We start from the raw sequence: 9,613 nt of genomic DNA on the forward strand, positions 1-9,613 counted from the left end.
TCATAAAGTTGATTAACATACACATTACTGTACCAAAACGGTTTATATTAATCATGTATAATTAAAAAGCAGGTAACTGGTCCCAACCTTTTATAAACTGCGAATATTCTTTCTCCTCCTGGTCAGAAGGTGACGCTGTGCACAGGGTGACATCGCTATTGGCTACAAAGGAATTATTAGGCCTGTTCCGGTTCCGGTACTACGACGCATGCTTTACGCGGTTTTGTGAAACGAATACATTACGAATTGTCCTGTGTTTAAATCACAGATTAAGTCAAAATGAGCAAAGCACACCCACCAGAGCTGAAGAAGTAAGTTATTAACCGTGTTATACATTTCCTTCATTTGCTTATTTTCCCCATACATAGCCTGTATTGTGGCTTATGTGATTGAACTAACATTGTTAGCTAGCTCGAGCTAGCTAGCCTACGAGGAAGACATGGATCTTTTGATGTTACAACTACACGCTGCAACTCTTGTGTTTATTGTTTCAGATTCATGGACAAGAAGCTTTCGTGTAAGTACAAATAATTAAATGAAACATTTCTGGCTGAATCAACACGCTTAACGGCTTTTACTCTTTTGTGGATGTTGGATGAAGTCAGCGTCAGTTTTGCTGGTCGGAAGTTGCAATTTTAATTTCAACTGCACGTTGAATATAGCTGTAACTAGTCTGGCGGGACTAAGCTGTAACCGTTATGCTGGTGTTTTAGTTAAGTTTAGTTTAGTTCAGTTATAAATCTTATGGGGCGTATTACGCCAATAATACATGTGGGATGTGACGTCTCTAAATGTGTTGTCCTGGCATTAGTTTGACTATAGCCCCAATATGTTCCCTCATTCTGAGCGAACATATTGGGGCTATAGTTTGACATGCATGTGCAGGAATAGTGTACAATGTAGAAACGGAACATTACGTGACGTCACCTCATTGAAAGTAATAGCGAAAACCTCACAAGATGGCGCCACCTGTACATTGAGCCGTTTATTTATAAACTATTCTATGTTGGCCAATAATGAAAAGCGGACCCACGTTTGATATACCATACCTGTATGTCTTGAGTTGGCCAAGTGACAAGTCACAGTGAAGCTTAAATTATATGGATATTTTAGATTATGTGACTGTGTATTCCATAACCTCATTTTTGTAGTCTATGTATGGATTGAATCATTCTTTTTTTTTTTGTCTCAAAACCATTGCTTATAAAATGTATATAAAGCAGTTCGAACCAAGCAACTACACATTGTTTTGTCTTTGATATCCCTTAGTGAAGCTGAATGGAGGCAGGCATGTGCAGGGCATTCTACGAGGGTTTGACCCATTTATGAACCTGGTGATGGATGACTGTCTGGAGATGGGACCAGGAGGAAACCAGAACACCATTGGCATGGTGGTCCGTAGCTCTTAATATCCACTGTTGTCAACATTGCCTAGTCTAGTTTGTCTTTAATTCACTCATTCCAGATTTTAGTGAGTTTTTGTGAGTTTTACAGTCACCCCAGGATTACCGTATGTGGGTGCTACAGTGCTGATTATATCAAATAATAATCATGTTCGTTACTTATACCCCAGCTGTGGAAATATTCGTAATTCACTCCACATCCTGCATTTTGTGCAATTTTGAAACGGGTCGCTGAGTGCTTCCAAACTCGAACACAGAAGAATCAAGACAGCATAGTTTATTGAGAGAACGTTTCTCATAACCTGACAGTCGTGGATCTTTAAAATACAGTCTTCAGGTGTAATATTTGTTTGGAGGAGGAAGGAAAGTGAAGCTTGTGAGAAAATGGAGATTTTTAGTAAATGTTTTCTGCCATAATTTCAAATTAATATGAAAATGGATTTCAGTAGCTGACCCCAAATCACAGCAATTCATTATTCACAACGCTACAGCTTGTAATTACGCCATGCTGATTTCCGACACGAGAGGGCATGGGTGTGATCTATGTATATACTATTTAATACACAAAAGGTAGTCCTGATTGATAGCCATTGATGATATGCACACGGCTGCCATCTTGCCAGCAAGGTGCTACCTAGGTGCAACTTCCCATAGACAGCCCATTCATCCTAACAGAAAAGTCCTATTTAATTGTATTAAATAACGTCAAACTTACCAACCATGCAGCTGTACAAAAAGCTTAAATGATCTTACTATCTGAAAAGTGTTTGTTTCATAAAAATCCACCATAGACATGTTATGAGCTACTTCCTGTCAATAAATTCCTTGCAGATGATTATTTTTCTGTGTCAGAGTTTGGAAGCACTCGTTATCAGTAAAGCAACCTCCTGCTGCCTCCTGCATTATGTGCACATTCACAACAGGTGGTACACATGGGCTGTTGAGTGATGGTTGAGCACTTCCAAACTCCAGCACTTAGGAAAAAAATCATCTGCAAGGAATTTCTTGATGGGGAGTAGCTCATAACATGTCTACGGTGGATTTCTATTTAACAAACACATTGCAGATAGAAGATAATTCAAGCTTTCCGTAGTACAGCTGCAATGTTGGTGAGTTTGAAGTGATTTAATACAATTTGATAGGACAGTTCTATTTGGATGAATGGGCTGTCTACTAAATTGCACCTAGGTAGCACCTTGCTGGCAAGATTGCAGCCATGTGCATATCAATTCTAGGGCTACTCATAGCCTAGCTACCTGGAAATTCTACATGGAAGTAATGAACCAAGTGGCACTGTTGCATATATAGAACGGATGCATATGACTCCATGATCTAGTGCCACTGATAGATAGTAAAGAGACTTGTGTATACTATCTTTACCATCTCCCCACTGCCTTATCCCAGTGGTTCTCAAACTTTTTCACTTCAAGGACACCCTAATTGGCCCGTGGACCCCCAGTTGAAAATATATCATGCCAGGGACCCCCATAAGAGAACATTTTTACAGCTCTACAGTGATTCTCAACCATTTGAATTTCAAGGACCCCCAGTTTGATATGCATTAGGCTACGGACCCCCATTTAATGGCATTTCTATCTCTGGGGCCCCTATGCATATTGTAAAATCAAAGTTAATTTAACTGATTGTATAAGTTACAGACCATAATGATCCATCCTAATTATCATTTAGCTGGGGACCCCCTGTACATCTCAATGACCCCACTTTGGGAACCACTGCCTTATCCTACATTCCTACAAGAATGCCATAAACAATACTTAAAACATTGGCTAAAACCGTGGCTCAGCGGTCCAGGCACCTTGGCTGGTAATCCAGTCTGGCAGTGTGCCGCGGGCTCGACTCCCGATCCCGACAGCCCCCACTGCATGTCACCCCCCCATCTCCCGCCCCATTTCCTGTCAGCCTACTGTCTGTCCCTCCATAAAAAAGTATAAAAGAAAGGGCGAAAGCCAACCCCCCCCCCCCCCCCCCCAAAAAAAACAATGGGGAGTTTAAGCAACGACAGCTACGCCAGTCGGATACGGCAATCGGAAATGGATCAGTGCTCGATACATAAACCTGCTCTCCGTCCGCCGCCGTATTATTTATACGTCCGCTCCCGTACTTCCGCATAGCGTCGCCGTCCTGAAACAGTCGTTGCTTAAAGTCCCTACTACTTAAAACACAACAGACATAACCTTCAATAAATAACCAATGGTCAATGTATGTTTGACAAGCTGGTTTAGTATTTATATTTTCCCATTTGTCGTGAGTTTCCACCCACCCCCATTGAGTGGCATACATTTGAATGCAATATGAAAGTAATGGTAGAATTAACCCTTCGCTAAATCCCACCCCAAAAAGCGATTGTCCAATGCCAATCCAAATAGTTAACTGTTATGCAGGTCAAGCTTTCGTCACCACATAGCTGTCAGTGTTATTTCGCATGGCTGTGTTGTTGAACACATACACAGCTTAATGTCGAGAAAGTTACACAACCGACCCACCCAGGTACTGTGCAACATGAAAACTCTGGTCGGGTGGCCGTTAAAAGTTGATTTCTCTCGTAATTTCCTCGTATTTCTAGTTTATTTAAATAATGTCATGCACATTTGTCCAGTAGTGCATAGCCTACTGCAGGCCTGGTTCACTAGATTTAGAAGACATTTTGAAGGGTTTGCTACCGAAATGATCGGTTATTTAACTTATTTTATATGGAGAAATCCATTTAACATGCATCTCAAATTCTCAATGGGGGTCCGGGAGAAGGACAGCTTGTCCTGTCTCCTTGCTGCTAACGTGCCTATTGGACAAGGACAGGTTGGGTAGGGACTTAGCGAAGGGCTAAGTGTGTGTGTGTGTGTGTGTGTGTGTGTGTGTGTGTGTGTGTGTGTGTGTGTGTGTGTGTGTGTGTGTGTGTGTGTGTGTGTGTGTGTGTGTGTGTGTGTGTGTGTGTGTGTGTGTGTGTGTGTGTGTGTGTGTGTGTGTGTGTGTGTGTGTGTGTGTGTGTGTGTGTGTGTGTGTGTGTGTGTGTGTGTGTGTGTGTGTGTGTGTGTGTGTTGGAATTGATCATCTGTTCTGGTTTCCTGCAGGTCATCAGAGGAAATAGCATCATCATGTTGGAGGCCTTGGAGAGAGTATGAGAGATGATGCTACCGGAGGATACAATAATTTGACAACTTTTGACAACTTCTGCTATTTTCATTTTTGTTGCTTTAGTTTGAATGTGATGGATTAAGTAATTTCTTTGGGTCATGGGCCTGTATGTGATTTTAATGAGGCAGGCATGTTTTGTTTGGATATGTTGACACATTTTGTGAAATCTTGTGAATAAACTGATGTTTTTCTGTATCATGTTGTCCATTTAGACCTCTAATATTGAATTCTGTGAGCTGTCTGACACTGGCATTTGTTGAAGATGAATGGAAAGGCAATAATCAGCTTTAAAACATAATGGCAGCATTAGTTTCCATCCAGGACTATTTTCCTGGGAATATTTGCATGTGGAAAAATATCGATCATTCGTTCATTGTTGTCACGCCAACGGTTGACGACAGCATGATGACACATACCCCATATAAACTGGTGCAGAACATTAGAAGGTGCTATATTCAAGGACGTTATTTGACTGACCTGGGACTCAAGGGACTCAACCCATAATAGCCAGCTGAGCTACCCGAATCTAGTTAATCTACCTAAGATCATACAGTCCAAACCCATAGGCTCTCTGAGGATCCCTTAAGACACCGCACTTAAGGCTCAGAGAATCTTGGCATATACAGACCTCCCATGGAGATGTAGGCCATAGTTTGAATAGCATAACGTTTAATACGTATTTGTAAATGTCAGCATTGAAATGTTCAAACTATAATTTAATGAGGTGTATATCCGGTATAAAAGACGCCCTTTAGAGGGCGCCAGCTGACACCGCTTTTATTTAGACTAGAGGAAGCTTTTATTCTGACATCGCACTGACATCACCAGTTAATTGCTTACGTAGAGTCGTGCTCCTTTGACGGTATGTGGAAAGTAGCAATGTCGGACGAGGTTGGAAAGGCTCTGCAGTCCGTGGTGGACAGGGTGAACCAGGCGGCGGCACGTCGATCCAAGGTAAAAGTTGCCCACTTGACTTCTTTACGAGGCCTTGTAGCTGTGTATAAACTTGAGAATTTGAGGTTTTTGTGAAGTCGTGTCAAGAGAAGCACGTCTCGTTATGTAAGGTTTCCAAACATCAACCTTTGGATGGACTGGCTGCTGGTGCTAGCATGCTTAACTAGTAGAACATGCGTGTGCAATGAATTAGTTAATTATGGATGCTCAAATAATGCATGCACAGTGACAGCACTGACCTTTCAGGCCCATCATCAATCACCATATGCACGCTTGCTTGTCTTGATCACGGTTTTTGCACAACCTCCCACCTCTGACTCAACACTGCTCTGTACGATGTAATACACTAGTTCTGGTCCATAGCTTTATGCCTTCAAAGCATTAGAGCTATGTCTATGGAATTGATTGAAGTATTTATGAACAGTTTGCAGAATTACAGTACATTTAACTGTGAGTTGACTGAATTAGAGCTATGACTATGGAACAGAGCTAATAATACTCACATAAATAAACTAGCCCTATCGAGCGTCAACCATGGCTATAAACATGATTGCTATATCTGTGTCATACTGTCAATCTATTGCACAGTATCTTTTTTAATGCCCTAGTCTACAGGGAAGTGTCTTACAAGCTGACAGTGTTGACCATTGAGGTGTCATTTTGGACCACTAAACTACAAAGGAGCTATTATGCCATGTTCGTTTTCTGAAGGCTTATAGCTCCTTGATGTACAGTTTAGTGGTCCATAATACACCTCACCATTAATTAAGCAATCTGCATATTTTTCTAGTGCTTTTCAAACGTTTTAAATTCAAGGACCCTGGCTAAAACTCGAGTTTACAGATGGAACCAAATTAATTTGTACCCTCTCAGAGTTACAGACCTTATTATAACGGCTTGATTTGAACCCCACTCAGACAACTTCGACAACCATTGTTGTGCTAGACACATTGCCATTTTGTGATTGATGTTTTGCATGACCTTCTGACACAACTACTGACCTTATCATACTTGCACAGAGATGAATACGTTTTATTTAACATTAGGCCTTAACATCATATTTGTTCTCCCTCCCTCTTACCAGGTGTTACCAGCCTTGGCGCCCCGCCTGGTAGCAGTCAGCAAGACAAAACCCCCAGAGATGGTTATAGAGGCCTACAGACAAGGACAGCGTAACTTTGGTGAAAACTATGTAAGTGGGAGAAAAACCCACTTAGCTTTTCCTACTGTGTGATATGTAATACAGAAATAACCCTGATATGTTTTATTTGCCTAATAAATACTTCCCTGTTTCCTCACACTAGGTAAATGAACTTGTGGACAAAGCATCAAATCCTGAGGTTGGTTGAAGTGTTAAACCCAGAAAGGTTTAAAATACATGTATTATTATATAGGCCTACACCCTTTTAAGATAATTAATTTCTTCCCATTACAGATTCTACAATCTTGCCCAGATATTAAGTGGCATTTTATCGGACATTTACAGAAGAATAATGTCAACAAACTACTGGGTGAGTGTTTGCTCATCTCCATTTGATTCCAGAGTAATCTGACCTGTTCTGTTAAAATGTGTTTAGTAAACATGAATGTTTGTAGATGTACAGTTTTTTATTGATTGAATACTTTATTAGTCAGAATTGTAAATGGCAAAGAAAAAAAATCTTATCGTTTATGGCCTCCATCAGGTGTACCAAACCTTTTCATGGTGGAGACGGTGGACTCGGTGAAGCTAGCTGACAGGGTCAACAGCTCCTGGCAGAGAATCAGAGCAGCAAACACACAGAGGTTAAAGATCATGGTGCAGATCAACACCAGTGGAGAACAGAGTTAGTCTTTTAATTTGATCATGGTCACACAAGTATCTATCTGTCTCAGATATAAGGTAGATGTAAATAATGCTTTTGGGGGGCGAATCGGCACACACATACAGTAATTATACGTACATTTGTGTGTTCCAGGTAAGCATGGCCTACCGCCGAATGAAACAACGAACACAGTCAAACACATACTGTCGCAGTGTACTGCCCTACACTTGGCTGGGCTAATGACGATTGGACACTATGGCTATGACCCCAGCGAAGGTCCTAATCCAGACTTTCAGGTATTGGACTTTTTTCTAAAAGGACTCAAGTGAAAATAAAATGTTATAACTGTACAGATGTATTGTTGTATTATGCAGCGTAATCATTGTATTTATCTAACGAATGTGTAAATATTAATCCTATATAGATGCTTCTGAGCAGGAGACAGGAGGTTTGCGACACTCTAAAGCTTCCTTTAGAGGAGATGGAACTCAGTATGGGGATGTCTAATGATTTCGAGCATGCGGTAAGTACCACTTATTCTGCCCCCTCTATTAGTGAGATTGAATAATGGCAAAGTTGTAAAATACACACCTAGTTACAACATAAGATGTGAAAGGTCAATATTAAGTGCTTACATTGTGCTTTGGCCTTTCTCTCATAGATCGAGGTGGGTGCTACCAGCGTGCGAGTGGGAAGTGTTATTTTTGGCAACAGAGATTATCCCAATAGTGCAGCGAACACACCCACCCCAAGCCCAGAGAAAAAGTCAAAGGTCGTTTCAGAGGAGACAGCTAAGAAAATGGAGCTCCTCACTGTGTCTGAACACTGAAAAACTTTTCCTTTAAAGAAAAAACAACTCTCCACGAGTCCACATGCACAAAATGCACAGAGAAATGGCAGGATCTTGAGGGTTTCTGCAAAGTAAAGTGGGGTTAGGATGACAAAGTTGCGCATTATATTTTAATCCAATTAGACCTGAGGGTGACTCTAAAAATCTCTTCCAAATCCTAACTGTTTTCTGAAAAACACATGTTGCTATATCAGTGCTGCTCAAATTGTTTTCAGGTCAAGGACCCATAACATTGTGTTCCAGGGACCCCAGAAACAAAGATTTGAGTTGTAAATGTTCTCTTTAAATATACATTTTCATGATTAAAAAAGCAGATCTACAAGCTCACAGCACGCTATGACCTTGTATATCTACTATTTTTGAATATCCAACCAATGTGCTATAATATAACTCTAAAATGACACTCCGTCTCGGTTTTAATGGGTTAAAATAATCCTTTAAATATATTTGGATAATTTGTTTTTGTTTGTTGTGTACGGTACTTCTGTTTTTTAAATCTTTTTTAAAAGTATCAGCACAGCAAACTATGGGTATTAATTTAACTGAGAATAAAAATGGGTCTGTAAAAGTAAACTTTTAGACTCGAGTTGAATTAAAACTCAGGACTTAGCTGTGTAGATACAGTATGATTAAACCTGCAGTGTTCTATCATGATCAGAGGACCTATCTTTATATAGTAAACATGTCAACAGCACTTAAAGCAGGGATATTGACTACCACACTATTCTCATGTACAGTATCAATACATCAGTCAATAAAGTTCATGTATTAATTTCATGGCAGAACTAGAACTTATGAAACCTTAGTGTCTTGAACTAATAACTGTAAGGAAGTGAATTAATTTGATTGTTTTACTGATGTGATATTTTGTACCTAACTCCTCATTTACAAGCCAAGATGTGACTGCTGAAATGTGCTCGATTGTGTGCCGTGACACTGGCGATTTCGTGCAGGGAAATATTCCAGGAGGGGACAAAAAAAATCTTGATTGAATAAAATGTATTTCTCCCTTTATGACGACACATTGTATTGTGAGTCAATGAAATGGTTTTGTATGGTGTGTGGTCAAATTTCTATTCTTGATATTAACAAAGGGCATTTAGCGTTTTGTGTGAGCTGTGTTGGAACACTGAAGGAGCTGAGGGGAGTTTAGTACACCTATGCAAAGACATTTTGTTTCCTAATACTTTCCAGTACATTTTTACACTGCAGTTCTGGGCAATTCAAAAAAATGTGGATGTTACAGATGTCACAAATAGTTGTGGTTTTCTGTATCATTGAAATGTGCTTTCACTAACTAAAATAATACATTTCAATGGGAAGTGTCAAACTTGTAGTTGAATAGTCACTGTTTTTACAAGGCATATTAGCATTAACTGGAATTCTGCCAATGATTGATGCCAAGCAATAAACTAATTGAAAATAGCTGCCATTCACTGTCTTGTTTT

General features: G+C 40.1%; 2 protein-coding genes across 2 annotated transcripts; both read left to right on the top strand.

Moving 5' to 3' along the window:
- Positions 1-137: 137 nt before the first annotated feature.
- snrpg (small nuclear ribonucleoprotein polypeptide G) lies at positions 138-4,751 on the top strand. Its single transcript, XM_079495996.1, has 4 exons — positions 138-311; positions 495-517; positions 1,270-1,394; positions 4,493-4,751. The coding sequence occupies exons 1-4, from the start codon at positions 280-282 to the stop codon at positions 4,541-4,543; spliced, it is 231 nt and encodes a 76-aa protein (XP_079352122.1). The 5' UTR covers positions 138-279; the 3' UTR covers positions 4,544-4,751.
- Positions 4,752-5,382: 631 nt separating this feature from the next.
- plpbp (pyridoxal phosphate binding protein) lies at positions 5,383-9,503 on the top strand. The gene is made up of 8 exons (XM_079494541.1): positions 5,383-5,510; positions 6,595-6,702; positions 6,815-6,850; positions 6,946-7,021; positions 7,196-7,336; positions 7,469-7,611; positions 7,740-7,838; positions 7,977-9,503. The coding sequence occupies exons 1-8, from the start codon at positions 5,421-5,423 to the stop codon at positions 8,142-8,144; spliced, it is 861 nt and encodes a 286-aa protein (XP_079350667.1). The 5' UTR covers positions 5,383-5,420; the 3' UTR covers positions 8,145-9,503.
- The last annotated feature ends 110 nt before the right edge of the window (positions 9,504-9,613 follow it).

Source organism: Electrona antarctica (genome assembly GCF_951216825.1).
Source record: "Electrona antarctica genome assembly, chromosome: 2".
Taxonomy (NCBI): Eukaryota; Metazoa; Chordata; class Actinopteri; order Myctophiformes; family Myctophidae; genus Electrona; species Electrona antarctica.